The sequence below is a fragment of the Myotis yumanensis genome, unplaced genomic scaffold (assembly GCF_028538775.1).
Source record: "Myotis yumanensis isolate MYYU_CA2020_CCGP unplaced genomic scaffold, mMyoYum1.0.hap1 SCAF_13, whole genome shotgun sequence".
Classification (NCBI taxonomy): Eukaryota; Metazoa; Chordata; class Mammalia; order Chiroptera; family Vespertilionidae; genus Myotis; species Myotis yumanensis.
Window position 1 is genome coordinate 9407858 of NW_027223764.1, and position 25791 is coordinate 9433648.

A 25791-nucleotide genomic window follows, 5' to 3' on the forward strand; every position below is an offset into this window, starting at 1 on the left:
ATTCCGATTGTCTTTTTTTTTTAAATAGAAAAGCCTTCGTGTGAAGTCATAACAGTTGAGCTGAGTTTATTTTTATCTTGGGCGCGTGAGGATCGGAAGTGATGTTCGGGGACAGAGAGGGGCCATCAGAGGGCACGTCCTCCATCTGCCTCGCGGCAGGAGCAGCCTTCATCCGTGCCAGGCCGGGGGCGTGCACCTGCTCAGAGTCAGGAAGTTCTCCCTCCGTCCAACCTGAACCTGCCAGGCCACACGCCACGGTCCCTTTCCCTCTTCTTTGTTCCCGGTGGAACGAGTTTCTGTTCTCTGAATAACAGAGATGTCGTAAAGCTGAACATGTTGCTACCTGCCCGGCAGCCTGCTCTCCCGGGGAAACAGTCCTGGCTCCCTCCGCCTGTCATCAGAGGCGTTCTCCTTGAGCCGCTCGATCTTTGGGCTCCAGGCCAGCCCCTGGTTCCCAGGCTCCTGGCTTTGTAGTGAGCGTCTGCCGGCCTCCCGAGTGCTGGCCAGCCACACATCAAAGGTGGGAATGGCAGATGGGAAAGCCACATCACAGAGCAGGTGAGGTAGAGAGGCATGAATCACCTGCAAGAGGATTCATCAGCGGACCTTTTATTTATTTAATTTTGATTATTTTTTTTTTTGGTATTGATTTCAGAGAGGAAGGCAGAGGGAGAGACAGAAACATCAGTGATGAGAGAGAATCACTGATCGGCTGCCTGCTGCATGCCCCACACTGGGGATCGAGCCCGCAGCCTGGGCATGTGCCCTGACTGGGAATCGAACTGTGACCTCCTGGTCCATAGGTTAACGCTCAATTACTGAGCCATGCCGGCTGGGCATCAGTGGATCTTTTTTTATAATTATTACTAGAGGCCCGGTGCATGAAATTTGTGCACTGGGGGGGCGGGGCATCCCTCAGCCCAGCCTGCACCCTCTCACAGTGCGGGAGCCCTCGAGGGATGTCCGACTGCCGGCTTAGGCCCGCGCACATCATAGCGACCAGTCGTTCCACCATTTGGTCAATTTGCATATTAGCCTTTTATTATATAGGATTTTTTATTGATTTTAGAGAGGAAGGGAGAGGGAGGGAGGGAGGGAGAGAGAGAGAGAAACATCAATGATGAGAGAGAATCACTGATTGGCTGCCTCCTACATGCTCCCTACTGGGGATAGAACCCACAACCTGGGCATATGCCCTTGACCAGAATCGAATCCTGGACCATTCAGTCTGAAGGCCGATGCTCCATCCACTGAGCTAACTGGCTAGGGCCATCAGCGGAACCTTGAAACAGCACACTCCCCAGCCCAGCGCCGTGTGCTCTGACCTGAGAATGTGCAAGGATGAAGAATCTCTGGCGGGAACTGGAAAGCACCTCTGTGATGGGGTCTGAACCCTGGTGCTTGGCTCTGACCACTCTCACAGAGCCCTGGGGCAGAGGGGGGGTGTCCCCGTGTTGGTGTAATGTGCTGTGGCCCTTGCAGTAGGGTGGCCTTGGTTTCACACTTGATCTTTGTGTGTTCCCACCTGGTCTCTGCAGCTCGCAGGCCTGCAGGAGGCTGCTGAGATCCCACGGCCTCCCAGTGCAATGCACCCCAGAGTGCCACCCCGGCTGCTAATAATACAGGTGCACAGCCTCACCGATGCCTGTGGCAGCCCCTTCTAGTCTTAAGGTTGTGACAGTCACTACTAATAGCCCCTGAAAACTTCCCTCTGGTCCCGTTGGCGCATCCTCTTGACCACAGAGTGGTTATAACAGCAGCTAACAATTTTTTGGGCATTGACCGGGTCCCAGCACTGTGCTCAGCTTATAAAATGTCATGGTCTCTGTCATCCAATTTCCTTCCCAAGTCAGCGAGGGAGTTGTTGTTGTCCCCATCTTACCAACAAGGGAGCCGAGGCTTGGGACGTCACTTGCGTGAGGCCCGTGGCCGTGGTGCCCGGGCAGGCCTGGGCAGGTGCGCCTACCACTGTGCTTTCCTCCGGCCCTACGGTGCCAGATTAACCTGGACCGCACAGGACAGAATCCAAAGCCCCCCGAAACTGCAGCACCCGTCTTGCTCTCTGCCTCACCATGCATCCTCCAGAAAATGAGCTCAGCCCGACGGAGCGTGGAGGTAGAGGCGGCTGATCGCTGAGACAGCCTGTGGCCGACGCTGGCTGAGCTCTTGTTTCTCGTGGGTTTGACACTTTTCAGATGGAATTTTCCATCTTTTGCTTTCTTACTGCAATACAAATTCTCTACTAACTTTGCTTTTTGTCTGCATGGCGAGGTCTATGTATTGGGGCCTGCTGTTTGTTCCTGCCTTTACCAGTGAGCCCCACCCCCTACCCCAAATCCAGCTCAGGGACTGTAGGGAAGTTTCAGGGTTGCCCCTCTGCTAGGAAGAGCTTCATATGTTCTGTCTATCCAACTGCAGCAAAGAGGGTCCGTGTCTTTCCTCCCCACCCTTCACCCTGTTCCCGGGGAAGGCCCACCCTCTACAGGCAGGCTCCCTCCCCCAGGAAGCACACATGGGCTCAGGGCGGGAGCCACTCCTTCCAACCACCCCGTGGGCTCTTGTTATTTCCATTTGCCCGTTAACTCCTCCATTTGGGTCTCCGCCCTCCGCCCCACAGACTTGGGTCCCCAAAGGCAGAGACAGTGTCCCCGCACCTGGTGTTGGGTGCACACCTGGGAATGAAGGAGAGAGTCCTCCCTCCCCAGGCGGCTGCTCCCTGGCCACAGGACAGCTCAGCAGCCTCCCCTGGGAGGGCCCGTTCACTGGGCTCTTCCCAGGATTGCAGGCGGTCCTGGGAGCCTCCTCCTTGCCAACCTGGATGGCCCTGGATTAGCAACCCTCTGAGAATAAGGACCAACTGGACCACGGCCTGCAGGGTGGCTGAGGTGGGAGACACGCAGCCCTGGGGGGCGGGAGGGGGGCAGGGCGGGCTATGCGAGTTTTCTCTGGAGCTTACGAGTCTCCCTCTCGGAGGAAGCACCTGCTCAGAATGCCAACAGTTAAAACAATAAAGGTATTTTGCCTTTTATTTCTTCGTGTGGCAGTGTGGGCGTAGTCAACAAGATGAAAAAAAAAAAAAGAAAGAAATGCAAAATGAACATTAGGCATGATTTATGTTCCTTAGATTCCTTTGGTGATCTTTATCAGGGTCCCCTGGATATCCTGTGGTTGGGGCCTGCCTCTGTATTTGGCTTTGCAGTGTTTTTACATTTATAATCGCTGTCAGTGCGCATTTCCATGTGCTGACAGTTCACATGGCTTTTCCTTTTGGAAATGTGACCCTTTAACTGTACATCTTGGCTGTCCTAGACCTTCATTTTTCACCATTGGGTAGCATCATGGATGAACAATATTGTTCAAATGGTCTCCTATTAGTGAGCATTTAAGTTTTGTTTTTTGTTTTTGTTTTTTAAGAAACCTCATACAGTATTGCAGTGAACATCCTCGAGTAAGATTATGTTTACATGCTGGAGTTTGTCTCCAGGAGAAATTTCTGGCGTTGGACATGCTGGGTCAAGGAATAGGAACACGTACAATTAAATTATCCTCCGAAATCACTTCCCGGTAGTTGTGCCAATTCCCACACTATTCAGTCATTCGTTTATGGTCACAGGCAACATGCTGTTTATGTTGATGTGCCATGGTTTGTTTGTTTCACCATTTTCCTATTATTGAGACTGAGTTAGTGCCCATATCTTGGGCTGGCATTTTTTAAAAATATTTTTTAAAAATTTATTTCAGAGAGGAAGTGAGAGGGAGAGAGAGATGGAAACTTCAGTGGTGAGAGAGAATCATTGGTTGGCTGCCTCCTACACGCCCCGCAACCTGGGCATGTGCCCTGACCAGGAATTGAACTGTGACCTCCTGGTTCATAGGTCAACACTCAACCACTGAGTCACACCAGCCGGGCGAGGCTGCCATTGTTAATCTTCATCAGTTATAAGATTACCGTCCTTTTTCAAATTTCCTAACATTTGAGTTTTGTGCTCTTGAACTTCACAGTTAAGTAGAAAGAGGCAATATTTCATCAAGATTGTTTTCCATACGATGCGGAGAAGAAAACCAAGGCCACACTGGTTAGGTGTTTTGCCCAGAATTACACTATTCATGGCAAAGCATCTCCGGTCTCCCCCCTACAGAGCCCTTTCCCCCTGCACATGCTCTGCAGAAGGTACTGACCCAGCCCCTCTGGACCTTGGTAGGTGGAGACAGGCCGGTTGTAGCTCACTGTGTTGGGACCTCATAGTTCCCTCCATGAGCTCCTGCAGCCCTTGGGACAGGGGTGTGTGGCTGGCTGGTCCTGGCAGGGCTGTGCACCGAGCTGGCCATCCACGGACGGACCGATGGTGGAGGACGCATCCAGTTGCATCCTCCTCCTGCTCCTCTGAGTTCTCAGGACTGTTTTCCCGGGCCTGTTGGCTGGAGTCTACGCGGTCTGTGGCGAGGAACTGACTGGCACGGAACTGCCTCCTTTGCCAGGGGTTTGAATTGGGTTCTTTGGCTCAGTCACAGGGTCTCCAACCACTGGAATTTATCAGCCACAGTCTCTAGGAAATGCAAATTAAGAGGCTCGAAAGAAATGCAGGAGGGTTTGTAAGAGGAGAAAAACCAGGATGAGCTTCCTGTGCAGGTGCCTGAAGAAAGGGTCCTTGGGTGTTAGCAGCTGAGCAAGTGTTAGGAGACCAGCCTTTCTCTGCCCAGGCAGGCACTGGGAAAGTGACAACCTGCACAGAAATGATTCTAAAGGAGGAGAAGGGATATGCTCCTGCAAGGTACAATCTGCAGGGTAGAGCAGGTGGCTGGAAGTGCTCCATTGCCAATTCCCTGCACATGTACCCCTCTAAACCCAGAGCGCATGCTTTGGATTTCTCGGGCCCCCCCACATTGACACCCCAACTAGAGGCCTGGGAGGTAAACTTTCAGATCCTCAATGTGACCTATCTTCTACGTAGACTTTGTTCTGGTTAGCCCAGGCAAGTAATTCAGACTAGAGTGAGAATGACTGATAGGAACCATTCTCCAATGTAAATGAAATGCTAGGAAACCCAGAGCAATCTCTGGTGAGTGGAATATGAGGTGTGCATCTTTGAGATGTGGGTGCCTTTCCCCTTAAGACGTCTGTACCCTAACTGTAAACTAATAGTCAGCAACTTGGCATTTCTTTGTTTATGTTGGACTCTTTTGGTCAACTCAAAATATTGTGAGTCTTTCCTGGAACCAAGCAGATGACAGTGTCTCTAGGGGACACCGTTTCTCTCTGGAAGCCCTTTCCCTTCAGGGAATCACACGAACTTCCATCCTCCCCCTGCAGGTTCTGATGAGGAGTACATTTACATGAACAAGGTGACGGTCAACAAGCCACAGAATGCCGAATCCCAAGACAAAGGTACGGGCCTGGGGCTGCCGATGGCCTGGCCAGCTCCCGGCAGAGGGGAAGGTGTGAGCCTTGGTCCCGTCCCAGCTCTCCGTCCTCCCAGCCAGCACCACAGACAGGCCCGGGGGGAGATATTTTTGAGAGTCACATTTTGGTGGATGGTATTTTGGGTTGATGTATTTTGGGAAGTTTCATCGGGCCACCTCCTTGCCTCTTAAAGGTCTCGCGTCCCCCCCCTCGTGGTTAAGGAATCTGTTCCTAAAACCTCTCAGCTTTTCCCAGCATTGTCCCAGGAATAGGAAGTTATAATTCAGATGCTTTCAGAAGGCAGCTGTGGAGGGTGCTGATCCCACGGTTCCGGCTTTCTGTCCTTTGATAGAAGTCTGGATGTTATGTGTGTGTTGGGGTGGGGGCAGGGCAGGGGGAGGAAATGGTGATGTCAGCATCTGCCTTAATATTAAAGGCTTTTTCACAGGTGTTCTCTTGAGCAGGATGTTTTATCTTCCGGGCTGTCTTAGTCTCTGCTCGGATCTGCTCCCTACTTTTCTTTGAAAACCTCAGGAATAGAGCTGGCAGACCCCAGGGCGATCCGGAGGTTTGCAGGCTGCCTAGTTTAGACGAGGAAGGGTTAGAAGCCCATCTCCCAACTCCTGTTACCCAAAGGCAGAGGCTTAGAGAGAGGCAGAAACACAGCCCCCCACAGCCCTTCGTCCTATTCAGGTCTTAGCTCCCAAACATCAGGCACCAAAAAGCCTCGACGTCAGACCTGCCTGCACCTGTCTGTCCCAGGGCTGTCTGGGCCGCCGACCGAAATGGTCAGACACCATTGGGTGTTCATGAGCCTTGGGTGCCTTTCCCTTAAAAGCACATGGCGGCGGGGGTCGGGGGGTGGGGGGGTTGGTGGTCAAGTTCTTCATGTGGCTTTTCCACCTCCTGCCCCATGGCCAGGCCGGGGCTCAGCAGCACCCACCGGCATAGAAGCAGCCACTGCGCCTGGGGCCGCTGGCCTTCCCGCTAAACTGTGGGAAGGAAAGAGCTGTAATCACAGGGTCGGAGCCCAGCGTGGCTTAATATAGCGACCACAGGGCAGCTCCCCTGGGCGCTGGGGCTCTGCGGCTAGGCCATTTTTGACACGGGGCAGGTGGAGGCGAGGGCGCGGAGCCTGCCAGACCCCAAACCAGCTCCTCCTGAGGAATCTGTGGCGGGGGCACCGCTGCGCCCTATTCTTGGAGGGGAAATGACCTTGGCTGCAGCCCCGGCTGCCTGGGTAATGAACACCTGCTCAGATGGCACTCCGGGCGGGTGCCTGTGAGCAGGCATTCCTGGGTAATGAGGGCCTGCTGCGAGGCTGGAGGCTGGCACCCTTCACCGGAGCTTCTGCTTGCTGCCCACAGCGCCGGAGGAGCGGAGCCCACTGGCCAATGGGGAGCCCCGCCAGCACGCCACGGCCCCTCAGAAGAGTCTCCCGGACCTCCCGCCCCCCAAGACCGTAAGTGTGGGCCCAAGACCCCTGATTTCCTTGCCTTAGGCCCCGTGAACTTGCAGTTGTTTTCACAGGTATCCATCCGTCCAATGTCTGGCCTTTTCTGCGTACCTACTGTGTGTCGGGCACTGAGAGAGACAGGGCCAAAGTAAGCCTGTCCGCAGGTGACGTCATTTGCTCAGGACCACAGTACTGGGAGGCTAAGGGTAGTGGAAGGGGGAGATGAGGGAGAGCCCCTCTAGGAAGCGCCACAGTGTGTCCGAGGCCACGACAGATTCTTTACCCAGCACCATCTGGGGCCATGTCCCACGGTGGCTACCATCTCAGGCCACCGTGACCTTTCAGAATTGTACGTCGCGTCACACTGCGCTTCCTGCTTGGAATCAGCCAGTAGCTCTCACTGAACTTAGGAAAAAACATCCACGTTTCCTAGCACAGCCCCAGGGCCTGCCCAGTGGGCCCAGCTGCATCCCCGGCCTCTGCGCATGCGCCCTGCACGGGGACTGTGCCACGTGGTCGGTCCTGCCTCGGGGACGTTGCACCTCCTGGGCCTGGCTCTTCGATGGCTGCAGCCTCCTCATCTCTTAGACATTCTCAGACCGACTTTCCCTGGCCTGCCGACGTCAGGCATCCCACCTCCATCCCGCCCCAGTTACTGTCCGTCCACTGTCCTGTTACCACCTCCTCGGCACTGCCACCTTTGAAATGTGCCTCTCAGGCCCGGTACAAGCTCCCTGGGACAGGGACTGTGTCTTGTTCAGTGTTTAATGTCCCATGTTTGCATACAGTGAGCCGCACACACATGGATGGATGGATGGATGGATGGATGAATGGATGGATGATGGATGATGGATGGATTTATGGAATCGTAGGCCTGGGTTCAGGTCCCAGCTCGGCCAAGTACTAGTGCTCTGACCTTGAGCAAGTTATAAGGTCTCTGGCTCTTGTTTCGTGGTGTTTAAATGAACGGAATGTGGACACCCTGTCCATGAGGTTGTCTTACTCAGTGGATTAAGGTTGTGCGTGGCATCCTGCGTCAGTATCTGGTGAGGTAAGTAGTGTCGATACTTTACGGCCGAGGAGCGTGGAGTCAGCAGGTTTATATGGACTGGATGTCACACAACCTCCAAGTGGCAGAGCCAGAACTTGAAAGAACCCGAGTTCTTTCCTGGACAGGGTCTGGCGGGGGAGGCTTCCGCGAGAGGGACGAGGTGAGAAGGACGTCCGTGGAGCAGGGGTTCCGGGAGATCAGCACCAGCAGGAAGCTGTGCGGCTCCATGGGCATGGAGCTCCCTCCAGACCATCCGTCACTGAGATCTGAGGTCACCGCTGAGGGGATCTCAACCCCAGGCCCCTGCATTCATGCCTTCCGAGGTGGCAGGCTTCTGCAGGCTCCTCACCTGTGGCCAAACTGGTGGGGCTGGAGGGACTAGCACCCTCTCCCACCGCCCGAGGCTCCTTGAGTTGGGTGACAGCTGGCAGAGGCTCTGCATCTCCGAATCTGAGTCCCTAGGTGTCCCCATTGCACTGGTGACTCTGGTGGCCGCCACACCCTCACGCACACAGCAGGGTCCTCCTCGCCTCCCGCCTGCCTATCTTTGCCAGCTCTTCCTCTGGACAAACAGTGGCTCAGGGAGTTAAAGCAACTGGGCACGATCCCTCCACCGGGAGGTAGCAGGGCCAGGAATCAAACGCAAGGCCACTCTGCGGCCTCCCGGAATTAAGCCAGTTGTTTTAGCAGAGCAAAGGCGCTAGGTCTGTTCCATCGGAAAGCTCCCCTTCGCTTCCTGCCCAGTACGTGGGGGAGACGGCACGTCCCCTCTGCTGCCATCCAGCTGCTGCTGGCCTAGCCCCGCGAGTGATGCTGTGGTTTCTGGTGCGTCCCACGTCCCACTTGCTGGTGGTGGGGGAGGACGGCCGGCTGCTCTGAGCCAGGGCAGGGATGTTCTGTCCGGAATTCAGCACCTGATTCTGCCACCACAGGTCCCACCTGGGGTGGGTGCTTGTGGGTCACCTGGGGGGTCGGGGGGTCACCAGGCGGAGTCCCACAGGCAGGAGTGCTGGGTGGGGCGGACCTGCTCTGGGTCGCTGTGCTTTGCAAACGTGAGGGGCTGGGACCCCGGCTGCAGTTATAAACCAGTGGGACCCTGCGAGTCCCAGCGGCCCAGAGGCTCTGGCACCAGCTTTTGCTCTTCCGCCCGTCTCCTGGGGAGTGGGTCCCGAGGCCCCGAGCTCGGGTGTGAGAAGCAGGGCCCGAGAGCCAGGCAGGGCCGCAGGGGCCGGGGGAGGCTCTGTCAGTGCTGGAGAGAAACGTGGCTTCGGAGGTGGGGAAGTATCACCACCCAAGAATAACACAGCCGGGGTGGCCCTCGGAAGGTGGGAATGGTTCCAGTGGACACGCTCCAGGCCCCGGAGAGACTTCCAGCGGACAGCTGGCCTTACGGTCCTCCTTCCTCGTGGAATTTCTCTGCTGAGAAGGACAAGGGTGCTGACTGCAGCTCCCTTTCCTAGGTCTCCCCCAGTTCTGTCCTGGGCACCCCCCCACCCCTGGGAGCTTCTGTGTGCGGTGAGAAAGGGAGGGGCTGGCGTAGATGGGGTTCTTACCCCGCCCTGCACACACGCGCACGCACACGCCTGCTCTCCCTCAGGCTGCCTCTCTGGTCAAGTCTGGCTCAAGGAGCCATAACTCTTAGTCCAAGGCCCCCAGAGGCATGGCGTCAGGGCAGAGTGGGGAGCAGCTGGGGCTCTGAGGGAAGAGGCGGAGAAGGAGAAGGGGGGGAGGAAGAGGGGGGTGGAGAAGGAGGGGAGGAGGAGGAGGGAAAGGAGGGGGAGGGAGAGGGGGGTGGAGGAGGAGGAGGGCGGGGAGGACCTGAGCAGCAGCAGCAGTTTGGGAGCATGAGCTTAGAGTGACCCTGTGACCTCGCTTCTTCAGACAAAGAAAGCCTTGCCCTTCCCACCCTGACCCCGGAGCTTCAGGTGCCATAGTGGCTTGCCGGCCCCAGGCTTGCGAGTGGCTGTTTTAGAAGCTGGAGTCTGCCTGGGCTTTGGGGTCCTCCATGCTTGTGGCCGGGCCAGGAGGATGGCCTCTCTCCCAGGCTCAGGATGTCCTGATTCTTTCTCTACTGGCTGGGTCCCCCTCCATTTCCCCCCCGAGTCAGTGCACAGCAGACCTGACCAGCAATAGAAGGGTCAGCCAGGGGTCTAGAGGAACCTCGTGGGTGTGGCCAGTGACTCAGGCCGCGGTGGCACTTCAGGCCACTGGCTGCACCGCCAGGGGCTGTGGTCACTGGGGGAGAAACAGATGTGCGCTGACACCGTTGGTGCCCTGGCCAGCACCGCCACCTCCCCGCCCCCCACCTCCCTCAGAGGCCCCAACACGCATCACTGTTGGTTTCACAGTAAGTGAGCTGCTCTGGGTGGGTGGCCACTGCATTAAGGACATCACCACCATCAGTCTGCAGAGCTGGGCTGGCCAGATGCACCAGCCCCACCCAGGAACCTCCCACAGGGCTCTCTGGGGCGGGTTGCTCAGAAGTGCAGGGCCACCCCAAGCCATCGGGCCACCACAGGCCACCAGCTTCAGCCCAGATCTCTATCAGAACCAGCCAAATCCGCAGCCACCTGCTTTTCCGTGAGGCGTTTTACCGGAGTGCAGCCACACTGCTGAGCTTTGCATCATCTGCGGGTGCTCTTGCACTGCATCAGCTGGCTTGACGGGCTGAGATCAGAGACCCTGCAAACCCCAAAAGTGCTTTCCGTTTGGCCCTTTACCGAAAAAGTTTGCCGACCTCTGGCCAGTCCTGCGGAGCCGGTGGCCTTCTCCCGGCCCTTCCTGCGACCCTGCAGGCAGGTTTTGATGTCACTTCTCTCTGCATCTTCACTTCATGTTCCTAATCTTCATGATGATGATGATGATGATGAAAAGAATAGTTCTCTATCCCTAACCCCGGATATTAGGATCTCTTGCTCCTTTGACCTCTGATATGGGCCATCGTGTCAGTGTAACGAGGTGGCTCTCTGTTCCACTGGTGCACATTCCACCCCAATGCCACCTACGAACCTCGGGGTTGTCTTTGAGACGCAGCTCCAAGGTCCCGTCCTCTGGGCATCCTTCCTTGGTCCTAAACGTTCCTCACACCCTCCTGGTTCCCACCGAACTTTGGCCTCATCTGTTACAGTACGTTCACAATGCACTTGATCCGGAGCTGTGAACACTCGCTAGCTAAGGCTTTCTTGACCACAGGAGTGTGTCCTGCGCAGCTAATATGCGGGAGTCATCCAGTATTTGCTGAATGAATGATTGAACGTGTTATGGTAAAAGTGTCTAAATCCTTAGGAACCTGGTCATTTTCCTCCATGGGCCTCTGATTAGTCCTTGTCTTATTTTTTGTTTTTTAATGTTTTTGTTGATTTCAGAGAGAGGAAGGGAGAGGGAGAGAGAGAGAGAGAGAGAGAAAGAAAGAGAAACATCAATGATGAGAGAGAATCATGGACAGGCTGCCTCCTGCAGGCCCCCACACTGGGGATGGAGCCCGCAACCCAGGCATGTGCCCTGACCGGGAATCGAACTGGTGACCTCCTGGTTCATAGGTCAACACTCAACCACGAGCAACACCGGCCAGGCAGTCCTTGTCTTTTTAGAAGGTATATTCTATTTAGCTACACACAGCCTGACACCTTCCGGACTTTGCGTGTTGGGTGTCCTGTGTGTAAGGGTAGTTGGTGTATGTGGTGGGGGTCTGAGCCTCACTCCGAGGAGGAGAAAGCTGGTCTCGGCGAGTTAAGCAATGTGCCCATATCCCCTCACTGGATACAGTGCAAACACAGTGGATGGAGTCCTCCCTCTCAACTCGCTTGACGTCCAACTGAGCGTTTTCTCTTCTGGGCTTCCCCCTCTTTCCACCCAAAGGGTTAATTCCGCATTGTTGCCAGTGTATCGTATCTGAAAGGTGTTTTATTTGTTCATACCACAGATTCCAGAACGGAAACAGCTCTCCATCCCAAAGATCGAGTCTCCAGAGGGTTACTATGAAGAGGCTGAGCCATATGACATGTCCCTCAATGGTACATCCCGGGGCCAGGGCTGGGACTCGGGTGGGGGTGGGGGTAAACCGCTTCCTGCACAGATGGGTGCTGGCAGCAAGGACAGCCTGGGCTGCTCTTGCCAGAGGGCGTGGCTGAAGCTGAGAACTGGCCACAGAGCATTGAGCCTCTGCTCAGGTGGGGAGCTGAGACCTGCAGCCCGCCCCCCTTCCCGCGTGCCTGTAAGGAGGGGTCGGGATGGTCCACAGCGAGCTGGTTCAGGGGCCTGATGTTTTGGGTGTTCCCACCTGGATGTGTCTGGATTCAGCACAGAAATGTGTCAGAAGAGAGGTGTGTTGGGAGTCAGGAAGTCACAGCCTTTAGGTTCTCGATCGCTTAGTGTAGGAATTCTTTTTTTTTAAAAAAATATATTTTTATTGATTTCAGAAAGGAAGGGAGAGGGAGAGACAGAAACATCAGTGATGAGAGAGGATCATCGATCGGCTGCCTCCTGCACGCCCACCACTGGGGATCGAGCCTGCTACCCACGCATGTGCCCTGACTGGGAATCGAACCGTGCCCCCCTAGTTTATAGGTTAACACTTGACCGTCAAGTCACGCCAGCCGGGCTGTGTAGGAATTCTTTAATACAGCCCACCCCCCGCCCCCCGGGTCCTGGAAGAAAGAGATGTTTGTGACCCCGGTAGCTGTCTCCTTCGTACCCCCTTCCCTTGTAAGCGAAAGGTCTTTGAAAGCATAAAGCAGTTTGCAGATGTCAGATGAGGGCCCCTGGTCATGGGAATGAACTGCAGGGGGTGTGGCTGGTTCCACAGAGAAGGGCCCAGGGATGAGACGGGCAGGCCCTCGGAGCCGGGGGGTCGGAGTCTCTGTCTTCACGCTCCCCTGCGGCCCTCCGCCCAGGAACTGTGTGTGGGAGGCGAGGGCCTGTTTGGTCTGAGGTTCTTTTCCTCGGAGAGGCCGGCGTGGTGGGCAGATGTCCCGTAGCCTGAACCCTCTGAGCTTGTGAGACGTTTTGGAGCCACCGGCCGAGCTGTGATTTCAGGCCGAAGCTGTGGGCGTGTAGCTCCCGTCTGGCTGCGTCTGGGAGGAGGAGGAAGAAGTGACTCACCGCGGTGGGCACCTCACCTCCATGGTATCTTAAGCCTGGGGTGCTCTCCTGGGTGTGGCCAGTGCCGGCCGGGACCTGCCTCCCCGACGCTCCCAGGGGCCTGTCTGCGGGGCAGACACTACATCTCGACGCAAACAAGTGGTCAGAAGGGCCAAGTTTCTGGTGTCTGTCTCTGGGCTGTGAGTTCATATTGGTTTTAGCCAAGATGGAGGCGGGGGGCGGGGGGTGGGGATAGTCATCCCACGGGCAGCCGGAGGATTGGGAAGAGGCCAGCTTGCCTTCCTCTCCTGCCAGGACAAGGGCTGAGGGTGACGTGGGCAGAACTGGCCACACTTGCCCTGCAGAGGGGGCGCCACCTGTGACGTACCCGGCCTGCTCTCTGTTCCTGGCCGTGGTCCCCACCCCTGTGTGAGTGGTGGACACGCAGGTCACAGCAGGAGGACTGGCCCGGGGCATCAGCCCTTTGCTCTAGTTCATCGGCCAACAGCAAGCGACGTCGCTGACTTCCTGCAAGACCGGTGTCTCGGTTTCTTGTCCTGCTCTCAGCACTGTCCCCACACTGCACCCCCCCTGCCCCCCGGGTCAGATTCCTCTCTCCCGGCAACACTTCCGTAAGTGCCGGTGGCCCGTGCAGGGGACAGTCGTGTCTGTCCTGCTTGCCCAAGACATCCGCTCCTTCATGGATGATGTCTGCTGTTGGGGTAATGACAGCTGCTGTAACAAGTTACCCCCTTTCAGTTCCTGGTAACACAACACCGATCTGCTCTCGCCCACGGACAGGTCAGTGTGGTATCGAGGGTCAGCAGCTAGTGTGGGTTCCCCAGCTCCTGCCAGGGTGGGCTCGGCCGCCTCTGAGGCCGCAGAATCCTCTGCAAAGAGAGCGCGGGGAAACCCCAATGTGCTTCTGAGAAGCGCCAGCTAGAAGTGACACGCACTGCTTCTACCCACGCTCCGCCCTGGTGACGAGCCGCCTGTGGATGTGAGGGGGCTGGGAAATGAAGTCCGTGGCTGGCCCGGGGCCTCTCCCGACAAGCCCACACCTGCAATGAGGAAGCACTAACTTCTGGTGGCCGGCGGCCATTCTGCCTCATCGGGGTCTCTCGGTGTCCGCGCGTGGCCTGTCCCTCTCTTCACCTTGTCTCTCTCCATCTCGCCCTTGTCTGTGCTTCTGGCCATCACACAGGTCATTCCGGCAGAGCCCCCTCCACCGGAGTCCCCAGATGGGTGCAGGTGCCCGAAGGAGTCATTTACGCCACCATCACCTTGGGTACTGCTTGTCCCCAGAGCGGGGATGCCAGTGACCCCGTGCCTGCTGCCTGGCTCTCAGAGGCGGGTGCATGCCCCTGGCGTGGCCACTGCCCTCTCCCTGTCCTCCCGCCTGGGTCCCGCATGCCGGGTGCCATCCCTCCGTAGACCCCTGCCTGTGGCATCCGTATGTGCTGCCGGAGGACTCGGCGCTTCTTGGTTGTTCTGCCCTCTCCCCGCGGACAGGTTACAGGCACAGTGGGCGCAGCCAGAACGGGGATGGGATTATCTGATCATCCTGCCAGTACCCTATTCACCCTGGGGTGGGGGTGGCGGGGCGGGGCCCTGGAAGCTAAGTGTCTGTTTTAAGAATATCCTATGTTTATGGCGGTGCTGTGATTGCCCTGTAGGGAGAAAGAAAATGAACCCATTTGCCCTAAACTTCCTCCAAGCTGCTTCAGGTAGCGTGAGGCACTATGATATGCTTTTTTCTCAATTAGCTTCCCCCCCAACCCCCACCCCCGGAGGTGGACGGACAGGTGTTAGATTTCTCCCTGGTACACGTGGGGCAGCCCCCAAAACACCAAACAGCCAGAGGACTCGGCCAATCTCTTCACACTGAACTCTGCAGCCTCCTGCCTTAATGTTTGTTACTGCGGGAGTGTCCCCGTGGCAATGCCTGATTCTTCTCATCTCACTTATTGCAATACTGACAATGAGGACTTTTTCAAAATAAAATCACCCTCATCCTACCAGCAGACCCAGTCAACTACTGTGAATTCCCCCTGTTGCCGTCAGTGCTGATCTATTTGCACATACATTGTAAGCGTGCTTTCTGGGGCTGTCACATTCATCGAGTTTGAGTTGCAGAATAGTCTGTAGTTTTCATTGACTGCACTTGCATGCGTGCTCCTAAGTGGATGAAATCATACTTCCCCCTTCTCCTCCTGCTGACTGTGAAATTGCTTGAATTAATATCTTAATGCATGTAACCTTCCCCCCTTCCTTCCTTTTTAAAAAAACTAGTTTCCTAGGATAAACTCCCAGGACTGGGATTACTGGGTCAAAGGGTGTGGGTGTTTTTATGGCTTTTGAAACAGGCTGACAGACTGTTCTCTGAGAGGCTTGGGTTCATGCACGTTGCCACCAGCCATAGGCGAGCTCAGGGTCCCCCGCAGGGGAGCGCCTCTGTTTTCAATCCTTGCTTATTTAACAGGTATAAAACCATGAACTGTGCAACATCTGTGTTAAGCCACGAAGGGAAGTAGTACCACACTGCTTTTAAAGAAAACTGATATGAAAAGACTTAGAGTGTTATTTTTAGAAAGAGTAAAATAACCTAAAGCACATTTTCATTGGTATTGTGGCTAGAAGAACGATGGCAGTGGGCTCATTCGTTTCCTATAATAAAATTCAGATGCGGTCTGTGTTCTTACTGTGCAGGAGCCTGGCTGTGCAGATAACAGAGGGGGCTCCTGGGGGACAGAAGACAAGGGGCCCATGAGGGGTCTCTCATGGGAAGGAGGCCTCACCCATCCTGACTCAAGGACACAGAACATGTCTGTCGCGGTCACAGGGAAGGAGATGAGGGGCCCACTTCTGTTAGGGCTGCTCAGTAATGGAAGCAGTTGTAAGGTAGTGAGCTCCCTGTCCACTGGGGAATTCAAGCAGAGGCTGCAGCAGCGTCAGGGTTGCAATAGGATTCCTGTGCTGAGCTAGGGATTGGACCAGGGATCCTGGTGTTCTCCAAGTTTTGTTCTTTGGGGGATGTTACCGATTTATTTATTTTTCTTCACCTAGTTTTCGTTGGCCTCGAATAGCACAGTGAGGCTGGGAGAATAGAGCAAATTTTGCAGAGTGTTGCGGGGGCGGGGCAGACACTGAGATGTGTGGAGTGTGCATAGATTTGGGTCCAGTTTGCGTTTGATGAGTTTTGGGATCCTTTCGAACAGAAGGAAAATGTGAGGTTGGCTCGTTGACAGAGGGGCGGAAGTGTATGGGTTGGGGATAAGTAGGAGGAGCTAGGCTTGTGCTGGGCAGTGTCAGTGGCCGGGAAAGAGAATGCGGTCTGTGGAGGATGAGGATGGCTTTTTTTTTAAAGGTCATGACTAGGAGGGGGCACTGAGGAATGGCAAGATGGCCCCTTCCTCAGAAAGCATTTCCTGCCCCGGTTTTGTATTTTGCCTTTTCTTTCCCAGAAGCCACATCGCCTCCCTGCCCCCAGGATAGAACCAGGGACGGGGCAGGCAGCTGTCAGAGGCTTGCCATGTGCCTGGCTCTGGGCTCAGAGGGCAACCCCTTCCTCCCAGCCACTAAGATGACAGCGTGTGTGTCAGGAAGGTCCCCACCGCACAGAGGAAGAGACAGAGGTCCCGAGTGGGGAGCTGGCTATCTCCACAGGCAGAGGCCCGTCTGAGGGAGGTGTCCCGTCAGGTTTCTCTGGAGTCCGAGATGGCAGGACGTGAGGAGGAAGAGGGAAGGACTCTGGTTTTAAGTTATTTGTATATGTGGCCAGAGGCAGCATCCAAGCCGCCTTGCTCAGTGGGGTTGGGCCCGGAAACTGCCTGGTCTGTGGTCAGCAGCCGTGGGGCTGGTTCAAGGGCAAAAGAGAGGCAGGAGGGTTGGGGCCCGGGGGCCAGTAGCTGCTCCCACCTGTTGCCTGCTTCCCTCCCTCCTGACCAAACCAGCATGTTTGGGGGGCATCGCCTGCCCTGCCCGGCAGGGACTCGGGGATGTGACCTAGTGGGTGTGCCTTGCAGAGGATGGAGAGGCCGTGAGCAGCTCCTACGAGTCCTACGACGAGGATGAAGGCAGCAAGGGCAAGTCGGCCCCCTACCAGTGGCCCTCGCCCGAGGCCAGCATTGAGCTGATGCGTGACGCCCGCATCTGCGCCTTCCTGTGGCGCAAGAAGTGGCTGGGGCAGTGGGCCAAGCAGCTCTGCGTCATCAGGGACACCCGACTCCTGGTCAGTGGTCTCAGCCGCGTTCTGGTCTTCTCTCTCTTTTTAGGGGTGGGGGGTGGTCCCTAATACCAGGTGGTCAGAGCCCTTTCTGCCAGATTTTTACCTCTCCCTAACCTGGAGTTGTATGTAGAACTTTGCATGCATGCATGAATGTTTGTTTTTAAAATATACTTTTATTGATTTCAGAGAGGGAGAGGGAGAGGGAGAGAAACATCAATGAGAGAGAATCATCGATCGGCTGCCTCCTGCACGCCCCACACTGAGGATCGAGCCCACAACCCAGGCATGTGCCCTGACCGGGAATCAAACCGTGACCTCCTGGTTCATAGGTCGAAGTTGAACCACTGAGCCACGCCAGCTGGGCTGAAGGCTCTTTTTTTTAAATTGGGTTTTATGGTTTATTACTGCCCCCAAAATAATTAAACCTGAACCTGATCAAGCTTCTAAGAACGTACTTTTTCTGAACTAGAAAGTCTAATGGTTTTCATCAAACTCTCAAAGCGGGACTAAGATGACCACCCCATCCCATCCCCGTTTTTCCCAGGGACCTTTCTGTTCCCCGGCCCGAGGGCCCATGCTTCCTCCCATCATGAGCACTGGGGGTTGTGGGTGGGGCTGCTGCCCTGTCAGGGCCCCCCTAGCCCAGCCCAGCCCCAGTCCTGGCTGCTGCATTTGTCTCTGCAGCATGAAAATCACAGGTTAGGTGTCTCCTCAGAAGTCACAGTATTTTGAATTCATGATCATAAGACAAGACCCATAAAGGAATCAAAAGATATTATCCTGAACACAGCCCTGTTTCCTGTTACTTAAAATTCATTTTTTGGCCCTGATTTGAAGTTCCAGGGCATCGTTATAAGCACCCTTTCTTCACAGCGTGCCCTGCCCTGTGCAGACAGTCTGTCAGGTGATCCTGGGAGGATCCCCCTTGTACAAATGAGAAACTGAGGGGCACAGTATTTTCTCTGGCAGGAGGAGAAATGCCTTTCTTGCTTTTTTTTCCTTTTTAATATATTTTTATTGATTTCAGAGAGGAAGGGAGAAGGAGAGAGAGAAACATCAATGATGAGGGAGAATCATTCATTGCTGCCTCCTGCACGCCCCACACTGGGGACCAAACCCACAACTCAGGCATGTGCCCCAACTGGGAATCGAACGGTGACCTCCTGGTTCATAGGTCGATGCTCAATCACTGAGCCACACCAGCCAGGTGAAAGCCCCTTTCTTTTCTTGCTAATGATGTCACCTTCCTAACCAAGGAAGGAAAAACTTAGTCTTCATTCCCTACAGACCCCTGACTGGGGGAGCTGAGCAGGCAATGCGGCAGTGGAGAAGTGGGACAAGTGTGTTCCACCCTGAGTGAGAGTCGCCCTCCGAGGTTGTGTTTTAGGGCCAGGACAAGCATCGGCCTTCACCCACCCCCCCGCCAGCTGAGGCCAGAGAGGAGGAGGCTGAAGCAGGGAGACAGCCGGCTGGTCTGATGCTCAGACCGAGTTGCCGCTGTTTGAGGTTACGGTTCTGCACTTGCGCTAGGGTATCTGGTCCTTCAGTTTTATTGGGCAGAACCCAGGTCTCAGTGGGTCCTGCCATGCCCGGCAGCCCCTCCTCTGCAGATTCCGGCGAGGCCTGGCACCCGGCCAACCAACATCTCGTCTCTTTCCTCCCAGTGTTACAAATCCTCCAAGGACCACAGCCCTCAGCTGGACGTGAACTTGCTGGGCAGCAGCGTCATCCACAAGGAGAAGCAGGTGCGGAAGAAGGAGCACAAGCTGAAGATCACGCCAATGAACGCCGACGTCATCGTCCTGGGCCTGCAGAGCAAGGACCAGGCGGAGCAGTGGCTCAGGGTGAGGGGCCCTGTAGCTCCCCGGCTCTCCCCAAAGGGATGGGTGCTGTCAAGGGTCAAGGGTCTGTGACCCAGCTCCCAGGGCCCCTGCGTGCTGAGTGGCAGCCATCGGTCTAAGGCAGTGGTTCTCAACCTTCTGGCCCTCATGTTGTGACCCAACCATAAAATTAGTTTCGTTGCTACTTCATAACTGTGATGTTGCTACTGTTATGAATCGTCATGTAAATATCTGATCTGCAGGATGGTCTTAGGCGACCCCTGTGAAAGGGTCGTTCGACCGCCAAAGGGGTTGTGGACCACAGGTTGAGAACCGCTGGTCTAAGGCAGTGGTCAGCAAACTGCGGCTCGCGAGCCACATGGCGGCTCTTTGGCCCCTTGAGTGTGGCTCTTCCACCAAATACCACTTGCGGGCGTGCATGTACAGTGCGATTGAAACTTCGTGGCCCATACGCAGAAGTCGGTATTTTGTGAAAGAGCCACACTCAAGGGGCCTAAGAGCCGCATGTGGCTCTCGAGCCGCAGTTTGCCGAACACTGGTCTAAGGGATGTGGATCACAGACTCGGCTGCGGGGCTGACATCCTTCTCGGTCGCCTGGACTGGGCTCTGGTTGAAATCATCTTGTTTTCTGGCCCCCAGGGAGGCATCACCAGCCTCCTTATTAAAGAACAGGTGCGGCTGCCACTTGTAAGCACTTACCAGGCGCCGTGCACTTTTAACCAGTTTAACCACATGGCAGGGAGCCGGGCCACGTTAACGCCCCCATTTTGGAATGGCGATTAGGGCTGAGGGAGGAAGTGACCAAGCAAGGTCACCTGGCAAGTGAGTGGCAGCCTCTGGTTTCCAACCCAGAACCGTCTGCCCACGGTCCTGTGTTCTGCCTACACTTACTGTGATGTGGCCCCCGCAGTGGAGCACCTGGGAGGGGCCTGCCTGCCCCTATCACAGATGAGCTGGACCATCCCAGAAGGTGTAAGGTTTGTGCCGAGAAGGGGCCACAGTTGCAGAGGGAGCTCCAAACCCAGCAGGTCCCATGGTCCATGGTGAGGCCAGAGAGGCCCTCACCCTCCTTACCCCTTCCCCAAACCCCTCCTCCATTACAGCCACGTTGATGCATTTCCAAAGCAGGAGCATTCTGTCAGCCCTCCACCCCCATCTGTACACATGCACAAATGCATGCACACGCACACACAGACATTTACACGGACACACACCTGCACACACACGCTGCTCTTGCTCCAGTTCCCGGCGCTGTTCCTCTGCCACCTCAGCCCCATTGGTCCTTCCCCGGACTCCAGCCTCCCTCCCAGCTCGCACCCTCTTCCTGAGACCCCTGCCCTCCCCCCACTCTGCTGGTGGTTTAAAGACAAGAACACTGAGAAGACACAGCCGCTCTGTCCGCCTTCACAGACAGGCCCTGTCCTCCCTGGTCCAATTGAGCGCAGAGGTGGACTTGGCTGGAGAGCCTGGCTCTTGAGCAGCAGTGCACACCTGCATTTGGGCGGAGCTGTCCGGCCTGTCCGAGGGGCCCATCTGTTTTGCCAAATCTCCCTGCCTGCCCTGGCCTCCCTCTCAGCTCTGCATGACACCTGGGCCCGCCGGATGAGACAGGGATATGACAGCAAATGGGAGATGCTGCTATGGGACAGAGTTCCAGAAAAGGAAGGCACAGAGCACAACTGTCCCAGAGCAGTGGAATCCGCACGCCCCGGGGCCTGGACACCCGGCTTACCATGCTTCCCCTGGACAGGCCTCCCCGATTCACCCCCCCACACCCCCCCCGCCTAACACGGGTGGCAATGAACGTGCCTCTCCTGTCCTGGGCACTTTACACGCCAGACCCTACAGCTGCCCGTGGCTTGGTATTGTCCCATCTTACAGATGTGGTGACTGAGGCTCAGACCCAAGGTCAGTGTCAGGAATGAGAAAAGCCTTAGGTTTCTCTCCATCCCAGAGCTGTTTCTCCTTTTGTTCTTTGGCTTTTCTGATTTTAACCCCTTTTCATAAAGTGCTCTCGGTGAAGACAGAAAAAGGAGGGTCTTTGAAATCACTCTTGCTAAGTCCACGGCTCCCAAGGGCTTCCGGCTGGGCAGCATGTTTGTGGCTACCCTGGCGGTCACCCTGTGGGAATCCCCTACCTGGCCCCGGCTCTGGGCACGGGGTGCTGCTTAGCGTTGACCTGCGTGTCCTCAGCCCAGGCCCGCAGAGCAGAGGGCTGTCTGCCATGGCCATCTGTGGGCTTGATTGTAAAAACCCCCGCCCCCAGCCTTGTCCATCCCCAGAACACATGGGGGCCTGCAGGAGAGAGGGCCTGAGGAACCGCCCACCTTCACCCCCATCGCAGCCTGTCCTGCTTGGTCCCCAGGCCACATGTGGGCCAGCTGTTGGGAGTGGGGTGGTTCTGTGTCCTGGGGGAATCATGCATCTTCTCCCTCACCTGCACCCACTCTCTCCTGACCCCAAGGGGCTCCAGCTTCCGTCTGTGCGTTCAGGGTGGGCCAGAAGGACTTGGGGGCCTGGGCCTCCGCTGATGGCTCCCTCTCCCTCAGGTCATCCAGGAGGTGAGCGGCCTGCCTTCAGACAGTGCGGCCGAGGGAAACCAGTACTCCCCGGAGGCCCAGCGCCTGAGCTGTCAGAAGGTAAGAATCCAATTCCATTTATCTCCATAAAAATTAAAGTATAAAACGGGAAACTTTGTTTTCACATTCAGCCCAATCAACAAGAAACCAGCAAGGCTTGGCTACGGGCTGTGGCTTCTGCGTGGCAGGGAAACTGGTGACGTGGACCGACCTAAACTACTTTCTCGCTTCGCTGGGCAGCAGGTGGGGAGCTCTGCGGGGACAGAGACACTCTGCCCTCCACGCCTCAGCAGCGAGGCTTGTTTCTCGAAGCTCTTTCTGCCCGCTGACCCCCAGCAGAGGTCCGGGGGCTGGGGGGCTGGGGCACCGAACCACGGGGCCCTGGTGCTAATTTGCATGGAGCTGCGGAGCCCCTGCTGGAGGGTCAAAGTCGAGGAAGTTTGCTGGGTGCTGACCAACGGGGAGGCCTCCCCCGTGGGGTGACATTTCATGGCCCCGAGTACGTGCAGGTCGGCGCCCTGCAGCCTGGGCATGCACAGCGCAGGCAGAGGGTCACTGCGTCTCATCGTGGGGTCCCCACCCCTGAACAGGAGCGAAGTCGAGGCCTTGAGCAGGGAGGAGGGGCTGAGGAAGGGCTGTGGCAGTTGTCTCTCTTCCTTGGTCATGGACAAGAAACAAAGCCAGAGTCGGCATGGGTGTTCTTCACACGGGGTGAGAAGTGAGCTCAGTCCCTGAAGACCTGGCAGGCAGGTTCTGCCCTGGCCCTGCCCGAAGGCTGGTCCCAGTGGCTGGGAGTCCCAGGGTTTGCTTTGCAGAGTCTGGGGGAAGTGGTTCTAGAAGCAGCTTGATTGGAATAATCTGATACTACTTCCTGTTTGTTTTTTAAAATATATTTTATTGATTTCAGAGAGGAAGGGAGGAGAGAGAGCTAGAAACATCAATGATGAGAGAGAATCATTGATTGGCCGCCTCCTGCACACCCTGCCCCCCCCGCCCGGGGGTTGAGCCCACAACCCGGGCATGTGCCCTGACCGGGAATCGAACCATGACCTCCTGGTTCATAGGTCAACACTCAACCACTAACCTACACCAACCAAGCAAGATGCTTCCCGTTCTAGCAGCAGCAGCCACACCACTCCTGCAGGGACGACCTCTAGCTCCCCAGCAGCCCCAGGAATGCCCACGGGGGCGGGGGGGGGGATGCCATCTATTTTATGCGCATGCATAGTGGACTCCCGGAGCACCCCCGCCCCCCCCCCCCCCGCCCCCCAGCTGGAGAATGCACCAACGGGATTCAGATCATGCTCTGGCCCGTGCAGACATGCTGGCCTTCCTCCGAAGCCCGTAGTGTTGGTAGCTGCCAGTTCTCCACTTTCTCACGCTCCTGGCCTGGGTGGTTCCCCGCTTGACATCAGCTTTGGCTGCAGACGCCCACTCTAATGCCACCTCCCTCCCCACCTCCCCGGGCTCCAGGGCCACTGTTATGTCAGGGCGAGCAGCCGTGTGAACAAGGGACAGGTGCTCTGGGATGGAGCAGGGGACCCCAGGGAGGGAGGGTGAGGGCAGGTCCCCAGAGGGCAGCCCAGCCAGTGCCTCACCAGAGGCCTGGACTCCAGGGTGACCGCTAGCCAACATCTGAGAGTATTATTTTCTCTTACACTGGTCTCTGACGTAACCATTCTCAGATAGGATCACCCACTTGTCTCTCTTTCTTCCCCAGGCAGATATATCCGAGAAGTACCTGTCCGCCTCGGAGTATGGGAGCTCTGTAGATGGCCACCCTGAGGTCCCCGAGACCAAAGATGGTACCCACGCTTATGGCTCTCAGCCCAGGGTGGGGAGGGGATGGTCCCCAGGCTGTGTGGCTCAACCCTAATGAGCTTTAACAGCTACTTCCAACATGCCTCCCCTTATAAACAGCTAAACAGGGGTCCTCAAACTTTTTAAACAGGGGGCCAGTTCACTGTCCCTCAGACCGTTGGAGGGCCGGACTATAGTTTAAAAAAAAACTATGAACAAATTCCTATGCACACTGCACATATCTTATTTTGAAGTAAAAAAACAAAACGGGAACAAATACAATATTTGTATTTGCATGTGGCCCGCGGGCCATAGTTTGAGGACCCCTGAGCTAACAGATCCAGGGAAAAGGCAGAGATGACCAAATGGAAGTTCCGTGACTTGCTGGGGGTGGAATGTTCTCTCATCCTCTTGTTGGCCCACCCTATTGTAAGGGTCTTGGAGCACATGCAGTCTGTAGATGCCCAGGTGCTGGAACATTCCATGGGAGAAGCCGGGGTGCCCCTCTTGAGTGTGCGAATCTACAGACCCCTGGCTCTGGGCTGTGGATCTTGGTGTGGGGAGCAGGAGTCGGTAGGTGTGCGCATGCGTGACACACGTGTGTGCAGGGAGGGGCAGCTGTGGTGGGGAGGGTCTTCTATTTTTCCCCCGTCTACTCTAGGGCCTGGGGCTAAGCCGTGTGCGATGCTGATGGCTTTTTCTCTCATCTCGACAGTGAAGAAGAAGTGCTCTGCGGGCCTCAGACTGAGCAACCTGATGAACCTGGGCAGGAAGAAGTCCACCTCGCTGGAGCCTGCAGAGAGGTCCCTGGAGACCGCCTGTAAGAAGAAGCGCAGCGCCTCCTGGGCCGCAGGGCTTGACCCCTGGGCCGCAGCCCGTCTCCAGGAGGGCAGCTCAGACAGCGAAGGCAGGGGCTGTAGGTCTCGCTTTAAACGTGTCTTAGGGATGGGGAGCCGTGGCCCGGTTCCCGTCTCTTCACTGCAGGTAGTTCTTCTTTATGTCTGGCCAGACTCTCACTGCAGTGTGGATCTTTTGCGGAAGTGAAGGGTAATGGATGACTGTCCTCCTCATGGTCTGGGAAAACATGTTCGTTAGATCGATACTTAAGGAGCTTGGCAGGCACAGTGTTACGGAGAGGGAACCAAGCGGATGGAGGACACAGTCCTGGGAGCTTAGAGCTCAAGAGAGATGACAGCTTTGACCCCATCGCCACATACCTGCTGGCTGAGCAGCTGTCAGGACTCAGGGACAGAAAGAACCTTTCCCGCTCTGGACAGAGATGGATTCCTCAACCGGAGTCTTGACGAACAGGCAGGAGCTATGTAGGCTCAGAGGCACCCGGGGTGGGAGCCAAGACAGACGCAGACGGGTGAGACGCATTCAGGGGCCGGGCGGGCGAAAGCCCACGTCGCTGGGACAGAGGGCGTGTAGGGAGCTAGTAGACTCTTAGAGGTCACCTCCCCTGCCCTTTCTCAGCCTGAGGAAACAGGTCAGGAGAGGGAGAGAGAGACCTTTCCCAGAATACATCTTGAGTGAGCCGCGTCCTGGTGTTCCACCCGGGCTCATTGCTATAGGGCAGTGATGGCGAACCTTTTGAGCTCGGCGTGTCAGCATTTTGAAAAACCCTAACTTAACTCTGGTGCTGTGTCACATATAGAAATTTTTTGATCTTTGCAACCACAGTAAAACAAAGACTTATATTTTTGATACTTATTTTATATATTTAAATGCCATTTAACAAAGAAAAATCAACCAAAAAAATAGGTTCGCGTGTCACCTCTGACACGCGTGTCATAGGTTCGCCATCACTGCTCTAGGTCTCCCGGGACCTGAAGGCCATCACTGTCCATCTTCGGGCCCTTTCCTCTTACTCCTGGGACCCCTGTCCCAGCCTCAGGCCCACTCTGTTCTGTGTCTGAGGCTGGCCGGGTGGCCGGGGTAGAATGGGAAGGCAGCACAGGGCCCTCACCTTTGGAGCCTGCCGCTTCTCCTGCCAGGGCACCCGAGGCCTCAGGGCACAGTGTTGGGCACGGGAGCCTGGTCCCCGTGAGTCATTTTGGGAGAGGTGGCCGGGTTACTGCTGGAAGTTGCTCAGTGGCAAAGCCTGCTCCTGTCCCCTGTGGCTGGGGAAGGGCCGAGAGAGCACGGACACTCTCCTCCCCAGGCTGGGCCTCAGCGCTCGAGCCTCTCCTGACCCAGAGTTCTCTTCGGTGCAGGGAACTGTGATGGGCCAGTGGGGTGCCTGCCCAGAGGAGCCAGAGGTCCTAGGTCCTGGGCACAAATCCTCCCACTTTGCTCCCGTGTCATGGTGTTCATGTGGCTCAGAAATTCATGATCCCCACTGTGTGGCCGGCAC

General features: G+C 56.1%; 1 protein-coding gene across 8 annotated transcripts in view; it reads left to right on the top strand.

The window, feature by feature from the left end:
• The window catches only part of AFAP1L2 (actin filament associated protein 1 like 2), an 86160-nt gene that overhangs the window by 52798 nt on the left and 7571 nt on the right, over positions 1-25791 (top strand). For 5 of the 8 annotated variants that reach the window (XM_070432212.1, XM_070432211.1, XM_070432214.1 and 2 more), the window contains 9 exons: positions 5312-5386; positions 6769-6863; positions 11831-11921; positions 14192-14275; positions 17013-17218; positions 18880-19059; positions 21606-21695; positions 23356-23440; positions 24151-24255. In XM_070432212.1, coding sequence (XP_070288313.1) covers positions 5312-5386; positions 6769-6863; positions 11831-11921; positions 14192-14275; positions 17013-17218; positions 18880-19059; positions 21606-21695; positions 23356-23440; positions 24151-24255 — 1011 coding nt within the window. The remainder of the gene's footprint in view (positions 1-5311; positions 5387-6768; positions 6864-11830; positions 11922-14191; positions 14276-17012; positions 17219-18879; positions 19060-21605; positions 21696-23355; positions 23441-24150; positions 24256-25791) is intronic. The other 3 variants (XM_070432215.1, XM_070432218.1, XM_070432217.1) reach the window with 1 other exon arrangement.